Source organism: Gasterosteus aculeatus, chromosome 6 (assembly GCF_964276395.1).
Source record: "Gasterosteus aculeatus chromosome 6, fGasAcu3.hap1.1, whole genome shotgun sequence".
NCBI classification, from domain to species: Eukaryota; Metazoa; Chordata; class Actinopteri; order Perciformes; family Gasterosteidae; genus Gasterosteus; species Gasterosteus aculeatus.
Genome location: NC_135693.1, coordinates 15,688,159 through 15,706,753, shown reverse-complemented (window position 1 = coordinate 15,706,753; position 18,595 = coordinate 15,688,159). Strand labels below are relative to the sequence as shown.

General features: G+C 44.6%; 1 protein-coding gene across 3 annotated transcripts; it reads right to left on the bottom strand.

The window, feature by feature from the left end:
• Positions 1–287: 287 nt before the first annotated feature.
• On the bottom strand, positions 288–15,500 carry rgs17 (regulator of G protein signaling 17). 3 transcript variants are annotated; one of them, XM_040177930.2, is made up of 6 exons: positions 15,144–15,500; positions 13,208–13,389; positions 10,655–10,785; positions 8,368–8,439; positions 8,050–8,281; positions 288–7,424 (listed from the first exon to the last, which is right to left on the bottom strand). In XM_040177930.2, the coding sequence occupies exons 2-6, from the start codon at positions 13,208–13,210 to the stop codon at positions 7,236–7,238; spliced, it is 627 nt and encodes a 208-aa protein (XP_040033864.2). In that variant the 5' UTR covers positions 13,211–13,389; positions 15,144–15,500; the 3' UTR covers positions 288–7,235. The 3 variants fall into 3 exon arrangements, with proteins under 3 accessions (XP_040033864.2, XP_040033865.2, XP_077961094.1); XM_040177931.2 differs by having other exon boundaries at positions 13,085–13,389; positions 15,144–15,354; XM_078104968.1 differs by lacking the exons at positions 13,208–13,389; positions 15,144–15,500 and adding an exon at positions 11,966–12,092.
• Positions 15,501–18,595: the final 3,095 nt, after the last annotated feature.

Here is an 18,595-nt window from a genome sequence, read left to right as displayed (position 1 = left end):
TAAAACCAACAATTGTTTACTTGAAATAACTGCTGCAAAACTTGCCAAAATGACAAAGCACATGTCAGATTCCATTGACATGCAAAGGCTTAAAAATGGAGGACCAAACCGTCAACAGATCATCACTTTACGACCCGTAGAGTTACACCACTTTTTTGTGCTCAAACCTTTTTATTTGTCGAGTTGCAGGTGTCTCTAAATTAGCACCCTCACAGTACAGCGTCAACACAGGTAGTACTAATTATATTCCACACTTCCAGTCGAAGAAAGACACAGTCACATTTGGCAAAAATCTATTGAGTATTTATTGTAAATTGTTACATTTAGATTTCTTTCTCTAGCAGCACTATTTAAATTACAGATATTCAAGGGCAGTAACCATAAATTGTGTTTTTCTCTTAATGCAAGATGTCACTGTGTAAACAAAGAGAGAGACTGAACTGTAGATCAAAATGTACCACAACATAACACGCTGTTAATGTGACGGTGACTCATGTGGTGCAAGAGCTTTATGAACAGTTTGAGATAGAAAGAAATAAAAAACAATGACTGAAATAAAACTGTTATTAAAATGAATTAAAAAATAAATTAAAACATGTTAGAAATAATAAACAGATTCTTTTTGTAACCATTTCCATTGGGTCTGATAAAGTTTACAAAGTCTTCAGGTCTGTTGGTTACATTTCAACAAAGTAGATTATATGTGAATGATTCAGAGAGATGACACAGGAACTTGAAGAAACAAATAAAACGTGTTTCGTAAGGAACATCTTGTGTCTAACAGAACAACAGATTTTATATTCAGACAACTCTCATGACCGCTGGACAAAAATTGGATTAACATTTTGGCACATTTTATCCCCAATAGACACATTGCTGGACTTTCTCGGGCAGTTCCATTTACTAGTGTGGGAATAAAAATCTTACTTGTTTTCACTTTCTTTCCTTTGATCTTGTCTTATCTTACATAGCGTAAATGTTTTTTGGGGATATTTCTTGGGAGGAATTTCCTTGTAGGGAGTTACATGAGAAACCTCAGGCGGGTCCGTGAGAGTAAATATGAAGCTGAAGCCGGCAGGCGGGTAGCTTAGCCAAGCAAAACGAATCCACGAGCCGCTATGAGATGACGCATTACCCCACATTCAACCAGAACAAGTTTATTTTTGTACGCATTAAGCGAAAGAGTTGAATTAGTGAGCTTTAGATTTGGGCAGAGCCGCGTAAGCGGTCTCGGCTAGCTGGTCCTAGATTAGCTACCAAAACCGACTGCTGCTTGTAGCTTCACAGTTAGCACACAAATATGAAAGTTGGAACCTCTCATCATACTCTTGTTAAGCAGTTTTTTAAAAAGCTACAAAGCTACTGCAAATTGGTGAAGGACAAAGAAATCCACATTTTCTGGACAAGACTTAAATAAATATGTCTTTAATCTTAATTCTACTGTGCTCACAGCCAACAGTCACACGTGTTTTGTATTATCATGCACAGCCAACATCAATCAATGTTTCTCACAATGTAGCCAACAAATGACTTAATGCTCAGTGATGTTGAAATTCTACCACCTCTGTCATAAATTACAGATAAAACAAGGCTAGATGTGACAAGTGTTGGACTGATAATCCTGGAGAGTAATTTGAAAGCTACAGCTGAGGGAGCTCTGCGTCTCCGATCGGATCCGTTGGCAGCACACTGTCACGTTCTCATCTCAACACCGCTAACCGGAAAGCTTGAGGTCATATTCGAAAAACGGTGAATTATACATTTCACTTGTTGGCCGTTGTACAAGGATATTATTCTACCAGTCTTGATGTGAATTAAACAATTAGGATCTCAGTTGTCATCGATAGTTGTCAAGCAACCAGGGAAGAAAATAGTAAAAAAGTAGAGCTCAACTCACGAGACCTTGGATGCACCATCGGTTAGTAGTTAATACAACGAGGGTCATTTTGTTATTCCAGAAATTCACTCGCAACAAGAATTAACACCGCCACTATTAGTGAAACATACTAAAAGAAAAATATGAACCTCTCAAAAGAGTTTCGGATATTTTTAATTGTCTGCATACTGCAGTACTGGAATACATACTCATACAGTATCGTTTATAGCAAATAACTGAATTATTTCATTTACTTAGCAAAAAGCATGCTCAATAGAAAAAAAATCACTTTTTCTTTTCATTGGCATAAAGTGACAGTAAAATTCTTTATATGGTCACCTGCCGATCATCTCTCGACAACTACAACGGCATGACAAGAACCAAGAGGCTTAGGCATCTAAATCAATAAAGAGAAAAGTGATTGCCTAAAACTGTTGAAACCAACTTCAACTAGGTACCTGCACAAATATAATCTCTTTCCTACAGGAGCACAAACACCTCCGGGAGACGTACGAAAAAGAGACGGTACGAGGGTGTCAGTAGGAAACATCCGTGTCACTTGTGTTGTATGACGACAACGTCTCTGATCCGACTGCGTTGAGCTGTGTTTTACGTGAGATGGTACAGCGAGAGAAGGTGAGACGGACGGAAAGACACGGGTTGGGGGGGGGAGAAGAGGAACGGAAAGAGAGATCTTGAGGTCTGTTGTGGAGCTCAAAGAGGCACCAAATCCAACTGAGGGGCACAAAGCGGGTCACTTGATAATGTTTCTTTAGCATTTACACTACGTCATCCCTCCGATTCTCATTCCCGACTCACTTGTAATCTTCTATGTAAAAATTAAAATAAACAAGTATTAGACCCAAACCAACCCTTTACTAGAAGCTGAAAGTGGCCCTCGGGGGGGGGAAGGGTCTCGCAAGTTACGAATAACTGACTTTTCTTGCATTAGTTGAGTGTTTTAAGAAAAAAAAGTCAGCCCACTTTCTCTGATGTGTTCCTGCTTAACGCTACTCATTTAACACAGTGATAGTCTGATTCTGATGTGGCTACAAAAAGAACAAGAGGTCGAAGAATAGAAAACTACGATGCTGCTGTTTGCCGACGACGCGGTGCTGTTCACATTTAATTTAAAATCCAAACAGACAACTGTGCAGTGTCCACTGAAACACAATACGGATCTAATTATTAATTTCATTAATGGATTACTGATCTTCAGATGCGACATGCGTGCAATACGGACAGTGCACGGGCTCCAACTTTGCTCAGATGCTGCCCTTAAAATGACATTAGTGGGTCGTTTCGCAGAGTTCATCACTGGGCTCGTTGTTCTACTTTTACACAATGTTTGTGCCTCACAGGCTGAGGCTGGACAACAATAATCTTTCACGGGAAGTCACAATGAAGTTGATTCTTAAATAAAATAACTCCCCTCCTTCCCCACCGAAATTCTGCACAGGGTCAGCTACAAGTGGTGCAGCATGACAGCCGGTCAACTTTACAGTCAGTCAGTTGAGTTCCAGTCGTCTATAATATAATTTTACCAAGACTCCAGCACACAGCCACATAATGTCAGACAACAACACATTTATTTGTTTTCAGCAATGTTTCTTTTTTATCATCACAAAGGCATATACCATTTCTCTCTGTATTACTTGTCATATCTATATCTCTCTCTCTATATATAGATATACATCTAAATAATTTATATAGGAACAAAAATAAGCGTACATTTTTGCTGAATAAGACTGAAGAATATCCGCAAAGGGCATTGTAAACCATGGTCCATCTAAAGCAGGTGAAAGGTACGGTAGTTTGCCCTTTCCCAACTCCCCCCACAGTAACATATTTGCATAGGCAAAAATGGGATTAGCCCTTAGACAGTGGATTCCTGAATTCTTTAAAGAGATGCAAAATCTAGTTCAGCTCAGCACAATTGAAACCAAACATACACACAAACAAATAATGTCGACCAGGCCAAGCTCTCTTTAACCGCTCTGCTCATATACATGGTCATTTTTCTGTGCACGTTTTTGTTTACAGTGTTAGGCTTCAAGTAGATCTAAAAACAACTTTTACATCGACAACTAGATGTGAAATAAATTAACCAACATGAGAGGTAGTGAAAAGCCTACAGAGACGTTTGTTGTTGTTGTTTTTATACAAAAGAAGAAAAAAAAACGTGTCCGTAAGGCCAAAGCTTCTCAATCCTCCTCCGCCCCATCAGGACCCGTCAGCTCCTCCACCTTCATTCAGTCAATAAAACCACAGCCACGTTTCAGAAACCCGCCCACTTGGAACACGTGGAGACTCTGAGCGATGACACTACTCCACTTCATCAACATCATTGCTTGTGAAATCTACATTTGTAATGCAGTTATTAAAAATCAACAACGGCGTATCCCCCCCCCCCCCTGTGTAAAAGTCACAATAAATCGAGAGGAAAGGACCGACGGCTGTCCTCTCTGCGGGGTGCGGCTGTGTCTGCCCTCCCTGTAAACCCTGTAAAAGTGCTCCTGGAGGCAGCACTGGGCACACTGGGGACGGTTAGCGCCCTGTGGTTATGAGGTACACACACACACATCTCACAATTAATAAATGTAAACTTGCTTTAATTGCACCATGATTTCATAACGTTGGTGAAACATTCCGGTGTTAGTAGCCGTGCAAAGGTGGGGCCTGTCTGCAGGAGAGCCTCGTTGGGCTTCTACTGTGTCAAAGAGGTTATAAAGTTGTCCAAATACGACATCTAAATCCGTCGGATTCAGAATTGCTTGATTACGCTGTATTCTCATGCCTCTGATCAACTGAGCGCATGCATGCAAAGCTCCTCATCACAGCGGCTAAGCGCATCAGTCGAGTCCTTACGGGTATCAGTGTGGTCTGTGTGTGAGCGCTGTATTGCCGTGGGTTAAATATAATATATTTTCACAAAGGTCATTATTGGTTTAGACTTCTTCACGTTACAGTGTCAATTTTACCGATTTATAACCAATAGTTCAATCTTTAGTACTAATATAAGCCTGGTTTTGTGGCATCACGTTAGCATTTTAACACTGAGTGAATATATGTTTGTAGGAAAACTCCTAGGAAAATTAAACGTAATAATTGTGTTGTTGCACTTGAAGTCATCGTGTAAAACTTGCTATTGCATTGTTATTAAAATAATTTCCTTTTTCTTAAAGGTGTTGCAGTTGGTTATTCATAAGATAAACTTCTTACAATTCAAAACTAACCTAACACGGTGGGACACAGCTTCGAAAAGACTCCGATCCATCACCACCAATAGTTTGCTAGACATCTCGCACCGTCAACTCTTGAATTTAATCTCAACCCAAACTTGGCACGTGAACTTCAGGTAGTTAAAGGAGATGGCAACATGGATGCTTCCGTTCATCAGTGAGCAGCGGCACGGTTTCATCGACAGCTTAATACTGCCACAAAACCAGAGGCCGGCTATCCGTCATGTCCCGTTAATTAAACAAAACAGCACATACTGCATTCATGCACTTTCTACTGCACATCCACAGGCCACTTCAAATGTTCACGTCGTCAAAAAAACGACATGACATTTTTAAAAAATGTTAGTGGGACATTTGGCAAGACCCCCCCCCCCCCCCCCCCCCCGCCTTTTATTTTTTATTTTTTTTACATGTCTCCCCTCCCCTACCATGTACCATGGCCGTTATCATCGCATGCTGTCAAAGTCGGAATTAGAAAAACTAGAGTGTGCGATGGGGGCGGCAGTGGGACGGAGGCTTAGCGTGGCGAGCTCAGGCATGCTGACGCCTCGTTAGCCTTTGTGTGAGGGGGGCTAGCCTAGCCCTGTAGCAGGTTAGCATTATTATACCAACCCTCTTCACTAGCTCTGGTAAAATAAAATAAAAAGAGTGTCTTTGATGGGCAGTAGTTAACTGAAGGACCACCAAACACCCGCCAAACTCCATCTGCTGGAGAAACACACATGCGCCGCGAAGCCTGGTGACGGCTCCCGTCGGATCTCCCCTCGTAGCGTCATGTTTTGGCCCCGTGCCCCCCGGGACGTCCCGACTTTGGGGGGGCCGTCGTGTCGCTTACATTCCTAAAAGCTAATGCCTCACAGACACAAGCCAGGGGGCTTCTTAACCCCCCCTCTCAATTAGATCAGTGCCTGCTGCATCCGGAACCAGCTTTCCATTAGGATCCATTCACAAACCACTAAAAAAGGTGAAACCCTCTTCTGCTACGCAATAACTTCAAAATTTACGCAATAACTTCAAAATGTAGATGACTATTTGGAGTTGGCAGGGTTTCCCCCCTCTCCTCCTCCCCCCACGTTGGGCACCTGTGCTTGTGATGGTCTGAGTTGGAGGGACGGGGGAAAAGAGACGGGGATCGTTGGACAAACTGTTGTTGCTTTCCAGAAAACCTCCAGCAGCGCTTGTGCCGCATTTTGTTACACGTAAAGGCATTGTGATTTCCTCGCTAGGAGAGATTTGTCTAAAGTTCATGGGTAGTAATAATACATGTAGCTGCCCAACCACAATTCTAGCCCTTACTTCTCCCAGTTAAAGAATCCTAAAGAAGGAAAGTGCTTGGACGGGGGGGGGACGGGTGGGTGGACAGGTGGACGGGGGGATGGACAGGGTGGATGAGGTGGTGCCGCGGCCTTCTCTGCAGGAGCCATCCGATCTCTTCAAAAGAAAAACGGCAGCAAGCTTCAAAGTGGCAGAAGTGTACTATTCCCTTCACGGGGTCCCCCTGTCCTCACACATCTCCATATCCACAAAAAAGGGGGTTGCAGTCCTCGGCTTACATCGTCATGCTACTGTTGGCAGAGAGAGAGTCGCATGCAGAGCCGGTGCTTCTACTGGTCGAAATGGGCCGACGCCGTCGACTCCCACCGGCGACTACGCGTCGCGTTAAAGAAGCTCAAAACCAACGTGTGCACATCTGAGGAATGGGACAGACTTATGAAATAATGGGAGAGAATATTCATGAGAGAAGAAAGCATGAGGTCTAAATATTCCAGTCTCTCTCTCTCTCTCTGTTCCCATGGAGGCGTCCTCTTCCACAGTCAACAAACAGCACAGATTGCTAGCAAAACAATCACTGGCCAGCATTAATGGTCTTAAATGGACCAAAAAAAACCCGACCAGCAAAGGCCGACCTGGCTCCAGTCGAGAACTGGATATAAATTGCTTAAAAAATATAAATTAAAAAAACAAAAACAACCAGCCGTCTTGGATGTCATTCAGTCTTTTCAATCAAAAAAGAGGGAGAGATTTTTTTTTCAAACCCGACTTCTGGCACCATAGTAGTATTTTTGAAGTTTAAGTAGTAGTCCCGTTGGCGTACGATGGCGATGAGCGGGGGGAGTCTAGGTGTCGAGGCAGGCGCGCCTCCTGTTGGCCAGGAGGTCTCTGTAAACGGAGGAGTTGAGGAAACGTGGGAAGGAGTCGCGGTGCATCAGGGTGTAGATCTGGAACTGGGCCTCCTCGTACATCAGGTTGCTGGGCTCCGCCAGGTTCTGGTTGATTCCTTCTCGGACCCGCGAGTCCAGGCTCACCTGGGAAGGAGGGAAACAAATTCTGGCTTCGTCAAAGCGTCGCACAGGCTCAACGCGGAAAGATGTTCCAAACACCTGGAAAACAGCTAGTTAGCAAAGTGCTAAATTAGCACCCTGACATGCTGGGGACTCAACGCTCGGCCTGTGGTGTTGCTGTCTGCCGCCTCGTCCCCCCCACCGGGGACAAGCTGCGGCCTGCAAACAGCTACAAATGTCTTTGGATGTTTACATATGAGAGGTTATGTAATTCCGTTTAAGGTTAAGGCCATGACATATTTTGACCTAATGTTTTTATTCTTTATTCTAGGCGCAAATTCAGCTGTAGAGCAAAATATATGATGCATTATACTTCATCAAACTATCCGGCACCATATTAAAACAGACGCCGACTGGATTTATTCACATTGCACTGCTGTAGCCTCTTTCACTCCTCACTTAACATTTTTAATTCAGAACTTACTTAACGTTAATAGTTTTACTGAAAAACTATTCCCTCTGCCACTGGCAATACTGCAAAGTTAGAAAACTTTGCTAACATGCAAAGTCATTAGGATTCTTCATCAAATATTTGATAACAAACACATATTACAGGGGAGTCACGTCGCTAGCACACACGCAGCCGTACCTCTTTGGGTGACAATATGGACACGTAGTCCTCGTATATGATCCTGGACTTCTCCTCCACCACCGCGGGATCCGTCTCCTTTTTCAGCTCCTCGCAGGCCAACCAGAAGAGCAGGTTGTCCTCGCTGTACTCCGAGCGCAGGAACTCCCGGAAGACCTCCCGGCCCTCCAGCGAGCGCAGCATCATCTCGAAGCTCCGAGCCCACGACAGCACCTCGTCGAGACTGGGTTGTCTGCACAAAGTGAAGGTTGTGTGACACACACACACACACAGTCAGAATAACACAAACATGCAAGGAGGGACGAGGGCTGGACTTACTGTTCTTCCACAGCTTCAATGCTGTCCATCTTGCAGGTCTGTCGTTCACTCCTCTCTATCCTGTCTTCGTTCCTGGAAAGGAGACGAGGAATCACTGATCTCGCCAACACTAAAGTCCAGACTTTCTTCTGACAATTTGTATGAGATGAACTCGTCGATGGAGAGTTCCAGAGGCAATTAAGTCTCAGGGCTGAGATATTTGTCTCACTGAAAGTTTGATATCTGTGAATTTGTTTAGTGAAATACTAAATGGATGGACCCCCATATCTGAGCGTTATTTATTAAGAGGTATTAGTAGGGTCTTTAATCCAAATCTCTCTGTTCTACAGCTGAAACAATTTGTTAATCAATCAATTATTGTACCAATAGAAAATGATTGGGAAAACATGGGATCATTGTCATTTTCAAGCACGTTTACACCGATCCAGCCACAGCTTCTCACTGCGAAGGGTCGACTCTATTTGTGTGACAGTAATCCTCAACAACGCATCAAGAAAACAACGTGCAGATGCGTCAGAGTTCATCTCCTCCGGCCATCGATGAAACTCGGAAGCATCGGTGCGAGCTTGAAACAACTCGAGGGTCCACACAGTGAGGAGCTTTATGTAAACACTGGAAACGCACGCGGTAGCCGCTCTGTCGGTCGCAGCTCGGCCTCACATGCCGCGTCGACAATGCAGCGCGCTCTGAGCCGTCTATTTTTGTCACACACCGTGGAGGCTCTTTGCTTCCTCTGGCCGTCTCTTGTCAAAGTCCCCCATTGTGCGGGAGTAATAGGCTAAGCTAGCCGGGGCCCGCGGGCTCCCTTCGCAATACGGCTAAATATACCGGCTGTTCCTCGCAGCTGTTTTGCATGTGATGTGTGGACGGAAAGAGAAGGCACCCCGACTAGATAAGGGCCTTGTGTGAGGGCGGATATGAGGGGGGTGGGGGGGTTAGAAAGTAGGGAGAGAAAGTAGAGAGTTATGTATCAGAATAGTAAAAAAATGAAAGAAAAAGGTCCTCAAAAAAAAAAGAATCCTCAATGGATTAGCGACGCGTTCTGTAATCCCGTCCTCTGGCGGACGCAGAGCCGGTTGAAATGTCAGCTCGGCGGGAACAAGTTGGAGGCCCTGCTGACGATTCGGAAACACTGGTGTGATATTGATGCTTTTAATATACTGGAAGCACAACCTTTTTCCGTGACAGTGTCGGATGTAAAATAAAAACGAGTGAGGACAAAGAATAAATGAAAAACCCACGACCGTAACGACACCAGCGAGGAGCTTTCTACCTTTCAGCCGTGCACTCCACATCAAGGCTGGAGACGTAAGTGAGTGGTACTACACAATGTTTTATACGATTTAGCCAAAATAAAACTTTCAGGCTCCAGGTAGATGCCACTTTATTTAGGTTTTTAGTCGAAAAAATCCGACAGCAGTGTTTGAATGGGAGTCACTGCGGAGGCCCGGTCCACAAGCTGCCACCACTTCATCTGAAGGGGTGTGAGAGAAGCAGCACATTCACCATTCAGCGCCTGAAAACAATGTTTCATTCACTGCTCTCAGAGTGGAGCCACAGAGAGGCAGCGACAGGAGCTCCACAGCGAGTTACGGGGGCTTGGTGCCTTGCTCAGGGGCAGGAAAATGCATTGAGCATTTGCACAAATGAGACATTTTGCGTTGTGTGTATTTTTTTCTCTGTAATTTGAAAATGTAGGGCAGGACAATTTTTTTCTGGATTAATCAGACGGTTCGCTGTAATTGAAAGCACCAACATTGTCCACAACCAAGATGAGACCGGAAAACATACAAAAACAACATTCTAGATGTGGAGTCAGGTGATAATTTGATGTTATTTATTGGAATTCATCATAAATGACATGATCCATCCCAGCTTGTATTGTGTTTTGTTAAAAAATAACCCGTAAAATAAGGTAAATAAGGGTAATTCAGACATTGCTTTGGCCGGGTGGTAACATTTTTTCTTCCGCCCTTGCTTCCAAGCATCTGCTCTATTTTTAAACGCAGCATCAGATTAACTGGTTATTGCATCACATGCATCTCTGTCTTAAAAAGTTTTTTTTTTTTTGGAGTTTCCGGCTGCAAAAGACTTTTTGAAAGTCACCAGACGACATCATACCCCCCATGTTGTAGCCTGAAAGCCCTAATTTTTGTAAAGCTCCAAATGATCTATAAAAAATATGGATTATGTCGGTATTTCAGAACCAAAATACCAAATAATGAAGCACTAGACGGAGCTGAGTGTTATCAGACAAGTGTCCCAGTGTTGTGTAGTACTTTCTCACCAGAGACACTTGCAGCAGCCGCACCAGCAGAGGCAGCAGGTGTTGGGTCGGGGCTGTCCGGGGGCCTGGGGGGGGGCCTCGATGTGCGCCGCCTGCCTTTTTCTCATCTCCACTCCGCTCACACTCCGGGGCTACGTGACGGGAAACACACAGAAAACCCAATTCTGTTAAATGCCCATCGCATTAACAATAACAGTCATGCTACAGAGAGCGTGCATGTTTGACTTTTGGCTCGCTGGCAATGCGCCATAAGAGAGAGAGAGAGAGAGGATTCACTTCCTTGTACGGTTCGAGCGTTTCTGGCACCATCCGCGTCTTTGTCTCGGCTTTGACGGATACTACACATTCAGGGGGAACGGGGTCGACAAATTACGCACACACACACACACACATACACACTCACAAGTGATCGCGAGTACGCACACAAATGAACTGACTGGCCGTCGATTTAGAATGCGCGACACCCTTTGCTGAGGCAGGAGACGAGGATCGAAGCAGGGACAACCAAAGCGTACAGGGGACGTAGCGTGAAACTCCTTTTCAACGCTCATGCACACACGTTTGGGTATCTGGGCGTCCAGCGACCCACGGAAAACCGCCCAGCGGGACGAGCCATTCACGAGCCCGAGTGTCCCCATTGCGTGAGAACGACCTTTGCAGAAGGAGCACCACATTTCTTTCACAGGCCATCTCAGAGCAGACCTTCCGGAGAAGAGTTTATAAAGAAAGGTATTCGAAAAGGTACACGAAGACAAAAGAAGAGACTAAATGAAGCAAGTTCTCGGATAAAACAAGTGTGAACCTCTTTAGTGTAGATGGTGGTTACACTTCAGTCAGTCAGCTTCTTTGTGTTGTGAGTTAGCTCGGATCGCACAAAGTCACATAATGAAGATACCAATGAACTGACAGAGGCAGCAGTGGACCAGCATCTCCTGTTTAAAAAATAGATTAAAAAGTGATGTGATTTGTTTCTCTGACACTTAAATGTGCGCGAGAGAAAAGTCCACAGACGTTTTTGTCCGCACACACGATAGTTGTGGTTTGTTCGAGCAGAAGATTACACTCGGCTGGCTTTTAAGGACCTAAATAAGCCCGTAAAAACCCCTTTACCCCTTTTTAACTATAACAGGAAAAATCTACACCAGGAAACACTATGAATATCAGCCAGGAAGCAGATGTCAGAATAAATCTATCTCCCATGGAAAAGATGATAATGATCTCCGCCATTTGAGGCACTTAAGCTTAATTTGACCGGGCGGTGAAATGTAAAAAAAAAAGCACATTAACGAACTGCAGTCCAGCACATCTTACCTGCAAAGCCATGGCTCAAATCAAATACTTAATTATCCAAATATCGGTTAACTTTTGATTATCAGGCGGGGGAGCCACCTCTCTCGTCCTGTCTACGCGCGCCCACGCCGTCGACCACGGCGGCGGTGCAGCACGCAGCGGTTTAGGCCGGGGCGACCTGCCCAGTATGCAAATGTCGCCGGCGGTCAGAGCGGCCGTCAGCTGTTCAGCGACCAGACGGCAGCCGTGGAAAAACAGTGCCGTTGGATGCAAACGACAGCGAGGTGACATGCAAATATAGAGTGGAATTACAAATACATCCTGGATGTGATGACACACGCACACACACACACAAAAACAACAAACTAGCAACAAGATCTGTTTAAAAAGTAGGCCGATTTTATTCATTAACACAAAACGTCCTCCTATCAATCCGTCTAATCCCGACAACACTGTGTGCTGGACACAAGTTTGTTCATTCATACCCTCACTGAGCAGCACTCACTGGCCAATGAGGAACACAAACACTACGACGGCTTTACAAAAAGGGGTACGATCAGCAATACGTCGTTCTATGCACATCTAGCAACGACTGCTCACAGCGGGACGTGTCATCCTCCGAGTCCACGTGTCCATCCCATGGTCTCCCTCAGCGGATGCAGTTTGCCAACAATCAGCTGTTGTGGAGTTGACGACGAGGGAACATTTCATCCACTGAGATGTGATTGAAAGACGTAGGAAAAGCTACTTTTTGAAAATGTTCAACTGGTGTTAAAGGGACACGACGTAAAAGGTTGACTACAGTGAGCTGCTGTGCTGCTGCCTTTCGTTTTCTCCTTTGATCTGATAATTGGGCGGCACAGGGAGCACAGAGAGCCAAAGAGAAAACCTTGAACCTCCAAAACCGCCGATCGCTAACCGGTCGTACCAGAATGAACAAGCTCGCTTTTTTTTTTACTGTGGAGACATTTTGCGCCTCGTGGATGACACTTAAACCAGCTCTTGGTCAGACATGTTTCTTTTGTCTTCATCCGCTTGATTTTAAACACAAATCACGACGTCCCTCTCCGCTGTCTCTCATTCCGAAGCTCCACGGTCTCATCGATCAGCTTAATGACAACATGTCCGATTTAAACTCACAATGAATTAGTGATTCCCTACAAACAGGTCAGACCGAGCGGTCATGGCGCGCGGTTACGGAGTGACCGGCTGGTCTGGGCTTCTGATCGGCTCGCTGGAAAGAAGAGGGGTTACTGGTCTCACCATCCCTGATGGAGCGGCACAAAATGGGACACGAGAGCGGCTCTGAGGCGCGAGCGCTTCCTCTCCTCGCCTCCCCTGCTCCTCTCGCGTTTCACTCGCCGTCCCCTCCTAGGCTGCCTAGGATGTCGGTGAAAGGCTCATTTGTGGATTCGAGACTACAGGGAGCGTTGAAGATGCAGCATCTGAGAAGAAAAAACGAGGGCAAAACAGTCACAACGGGATTATTTTATCCCGGCTATGTAAATAAAAATGCAGTACTTTAAAGTTGAAGAACAAACTTGGCAGTGCGCTCTGCTGGACAAATGACGTCAGTCAGTTTTTAAGGCGCTAAAACAATTAGTTTGACTGTTTAACCAAAAAATAAAACATTCTTTGTTTTTAGTTATTTAAGATGTTCTTATTGCCCAACGTATCAACTGACTCGGCTGTGACATGCTTGTCAAAACCGGACGAAGTATCAGGAAATAAACCAAATGCAGTATCATCATCATCATCATCATCATCACGAGCAGCTCTGACAGCTCTGAAGGATTAAGCTCATCGGTGGTGTCACGACCCCACCAGTCAATCACAGTCAGAGGCCGTTAGCCAGATTTGGTCGCTGACGCAAACTGACTGAGAGCCCGAAGGCGACGGCGCTTCCCGGGTCGCCGTCACGCCGCATGTTCTCACGCAGGAATTACTGTTCAGAACGACTTGCTTGCCTCACAACGGCAGAAGTGTTTGCATGTGGAACATCAACGCTGGAAAATCATATTAAACTGTTTTATTGAAGGTTCATTGACTGCTATGTTTCTGTTTTACCCCACTTACATTTCACATATTTTTGTCTTCAGTTGCGTGGACACGACGTATTGTCCCTTTGATGTCGAGAAGCAGAAATTGTAGTTGTGCGTTGTGCCAGGAGAAGATGGACACCAGTCACTTTAGCAGCACGCTGAGTGAAATAAGTTAATCAAGACATTGACAGAAAAATAATCCGGAGACTGAAGTAATTAGATAGTAAGTAATTAAACTGGACCATTTCTCAGAAAAAAAGTATTTGAAGATGTCACCTTGGATCTTTCACTCTTGCCCATAACCCTAAACAGGCAACAACTGGCTAATTGATGGATAATAAAATGAATTGTTTATTGCAGTCCAGCATATAAAACCATCATCAATAACCACGATCAGTCTGAATGTTTTCACATGATGTCACACAACATCATAGGAACACACACACACACACACACACACACACACACACACACACACACACACAGCAGCCATGTTGACTCTGACTCACACATCTTCGCCCGACGCGCACGTGAGGAAGTCTCGCAGGATGTCGTGGGCAACAACAACAACAACAACAACACAACCTGGCCTCTCGCGACCAACGTCAAGCAACACAACTCGTGCGTGGCCTCCTGCCTGACTGACCGGGAGAAGGAGGCGGAGAGCGTCCGCTGGGCCCGCGCGTTTCACCGGGTAAACAGAGTCCGCTCATCGGACCCTCAGTGCAACGCTGGGACCCCCGACCCCCCCCCTCCTGCAGGGTGCGGGGGGGGGTGAAGGGAGAGGAGACCCCCCTCCCAGCTGACAACCAGGGGGTGTTAACCGGATTAGAGAGAGAGGGGGAGAGAGGGAGAGAGGGGCGGGGGGCTGCACGCAGAGGACCGTCGCAGCGAATTTTCTGTTTTTTTCTTTTCTTTTTCTTCTTCTTTCTAGAACTCAAACACCAGCCACTTTCTCTTCGCTAGCGTTAGCCAACAGCCAGAGGTACGCTATCTCTCGGCAGCTGGAAGGAGGAGGCGGTGGTGGTGGTGGTGGAGGTGGAGGAGGAGGAGGTGGCAGCTGAGAAGCAGCAGCAGTGACGGCAGCTAGCCCCGTGCTAACGTCAGCTAGCCCCCGCTCCGCGCGGAGCATTAGCGCGCGACAACCAGCATCTTACCGCTTCGCGTCGGGCCGTCGGTGTCCCCGGGGTGGCGGGTGCGATAAACGCGACGTCCCGGTGCTTATTTAGCGACATGGTAAGCGGGAATCCTGCGGTGAAAGGTCCATCGCCGGCTGTTTTTCTGCCATCCGCCCCACTTCAGCACCGAACGCCGCCGAGCCCCTGGATGCACTGCGCAGGCGCGCTGCTGCCGCCGCCGCCGCTCTGTGAGAAGATGCACTGCCGAGGCTCCACGTGAAGGTTCTGCAATGTGCAGAGGGTCACGTTGCACGACCAGCGTGCGCGACAAAGCCCGAAAACGCCACAGTATTCGTTCGATCGCGATTATGCTGCATTGGTTGAAGTCAAACGTTTTGCATGAAGAACAAAACATCTGTCCATTCAAGTCATTAAATAAAACCGGTCTGAAGAGGATAGCCACAGTGTGAAGTTTAGAAGGTCGCTATTCATATAAGAGCACATGCATCCTCAGGTTATAATCCAGTGAATAATATATACTGCATATTTAAACTCACGCATTACATCAAAGCGCTTCAGTAATTGAAGAGTTGTTTTATGGGTAACTGGTTTTCTAACATATTCGTATTATAATGGGTCTACTGTGCATTTTATATATGTCGTTATTCTGTGATGTTATCTGTGAGTTAGTGGACATTTATGTGAATGTGTCCGTAAGGAATGATCAAGGACTTCTTGGTTATTTTCTTCCTTATCTTAATCTTTTTCTCCTCCCTAAGGGATGAAAATTCAATTTTAAAAGTCATGGGTGATTTAAAATGAGATGTCAGGTGAAACAGCAGCACATGGCTTTGGATCAGACAAGAGTAGGTTGAGACTGTGTTTCAGGCCGTAGAAGTGGTTAAAAGGCTAAATCTATTTTCTACATAAAGAAATAAACGTCTCTGTAATTTCTTTTTAATGGGCAATCATTTTGGCTGCAGACAGCAAGCGAGATGGTTATGCTACATTTGACACCAATAATATTTCCTGGCATGCGAAAGGTTAATTATTTAATTGGTGTATTTATCTACTGTATTCATTTCCTTATACATCCCATTTACATTTGATCTCAAATCATTAGACACAATGTGAGCTACATCATTGTTTATAACATCAAATTATTTATAATTTTTCAAGAATAATGACTATTTGAGACTATTTGCTCCTTTTATTGTTTATTTGTATAGTTCCACTCCGTCAATGTGCTTCTGCAGCGTGAGAGTAACCACTGATCGTTCGGACTATTTTCCTACGGTTAACACAGGGGGGCACCAAAACTCTGCTCTCTCTCTCTCCCCCCCTCACACACAAATTACACACGCACACACACACACGCGCACACCTGCCATACAGCACTAGGAAAGCCTAATTGCAGTAAATCTGCATGTTAACTTTGCATGAATTATTTGAAAAGTATTACACACTGACAGCGAGCGGCTTTCGGCTGACAGAAATCACACCGCGTTTTGCGATGCACGTCTCATGGATTGGTGCTTTTCACATCAAAAATCTACATAAGTATTGTTAAAGCACTTCTTCTTAGCTGATGTAAGCATACAACCAGTACTGTAATTTGGGTATTTCATATATTTATCGGTCATCATCTTTGTGCATCTGCCACTCGTAATATTTCAATGTGAGGATCGATGAGCGTGATGGAAAGGTCATGAGAGGGAAGTCGAGAAGATGCATTTTGTGTGTTCCCTCAAAGGGCTCGGATCACATGCGGTTTTTCTCCACATGAGCTGATAACTGCTCATGCTGATTATGTGATAATGTCAAGAGCGACACACTCTGAAAAAATTTCACCGTAAATTAACGGTATTTTACTGGCAGCAAGGACGCCAGGAATTTACTGTTGTTTTATGGTATAATACCGTAAATGGTTTTTATACTATGTTACCGTAAAATGGATTACTGTATGTTACCGTAAACTTGAACAAATTTTACTGTGAATTAACTGCAATTTACTGTCAGTCGACGCTAGTAACTTACCGTTTTATTTACAGTGCCCTACCGTAATTTACGGTATGTTACGGTATGTTGTATATTGGATTACAGTTTCTTACCATACGATTACTGTTTTTGCATTATAAATACCAGAATGTTACCGTTTACTTATAACGTATACATTTAATTCCCCACAAATTAAAGAAAGACATCCAAACTCATTTCGGTCATAGTGGTTGGAGTTTATTAGATGCCTTTAAGACAAAAATGTTCGGCATTTGTAACCAAGAGCAAAACATAATATCCCGCATGTATATAATAATAAAAAAATTAATCATAAAATCATTAGGAACAAGGTAAACTAACTGCAACAATACGCTATGGAACACTTTCAATTGGCCGCAGCAAACGGCTGGCGTCCTTAATCCAGTGCCTCTATAAAAAAAAGATATATATATATATATAGAAACACTGTCATTGGTAAAATATTAAAATTACAAAGTTGAGGAAGACAACAAGATGTAAGGAAGGAGAATGTTAATCACGCTAGGCAAATAACACTTACCAACGTTACTTGGAGAGACGAGGCAATGAGAAACTCCTCCGATGTTGAACTGCACAGGTGTTCTGGATGAACTGAGATTACGCGTCTGACGTCACGTCAGGAGCAGTCGGTCACGATTGACACTCAAATGACTTTTAGGCAATGAACACTTTGAATAATACAAATATTTATAATCTTTACATTCCGGCCACTGAAACGACAGCGATGGCGGCGCATGGGATAGGGAGGGTGTGCCGTGCAGCACAAGGTTGGCGGTTCGAATCCTGGCTGCGCCCTGTGCCAAGTTAAAGTGTTCCTGAGCAAGACACCTAACCCCCAACTACTCCACATAAAATGATGTCAAAACATGGGCGTTTTGGATAAAAGTGACAGCTGCATGTATAGTAATGTCCTGTTAATCAAAGTCCTCATCGATACTATCTCATTATGATGACTTACAGCAGTGGTCCCCAACCTTTTTTAACTCACGGACCGTTTTCATATCAGACAATATTTCGCGGAGGGGGGGGGGTAGTAGTCGCGCGCTCTGTGTTCGCTGCTCGGCGAAACTGCACGGTAAAAGGACAAGAAAAACGCCTGGTGACGCGTGGGGAATCTGTCCGAGGGTCGAGCGCACATAATTAGGATAAAATCCGGTCAATTTTCAAAATAAAACATTTTTCATTTTTCTGTAAAAAACTATATATAACTTTCTGTGGTGCGGCCCGGTACCAAACAGCGGCCCAGTGGTTGGGGACCTGTTTTTCAGTGGTTGACATGGGCTTCCATACATTAACCTACAAAGATGTAGATGGATTGTGATTCACTGCACTTGTATGTGTAGTTCCACCGCTTCATAAAATATATGCAGTTGAATTACGGTAGTCTGCTATTATTGTAAATTGACAGATTTAACTGTTTATTCATAACATTGGCTGTTAATTTACAAGCAAGG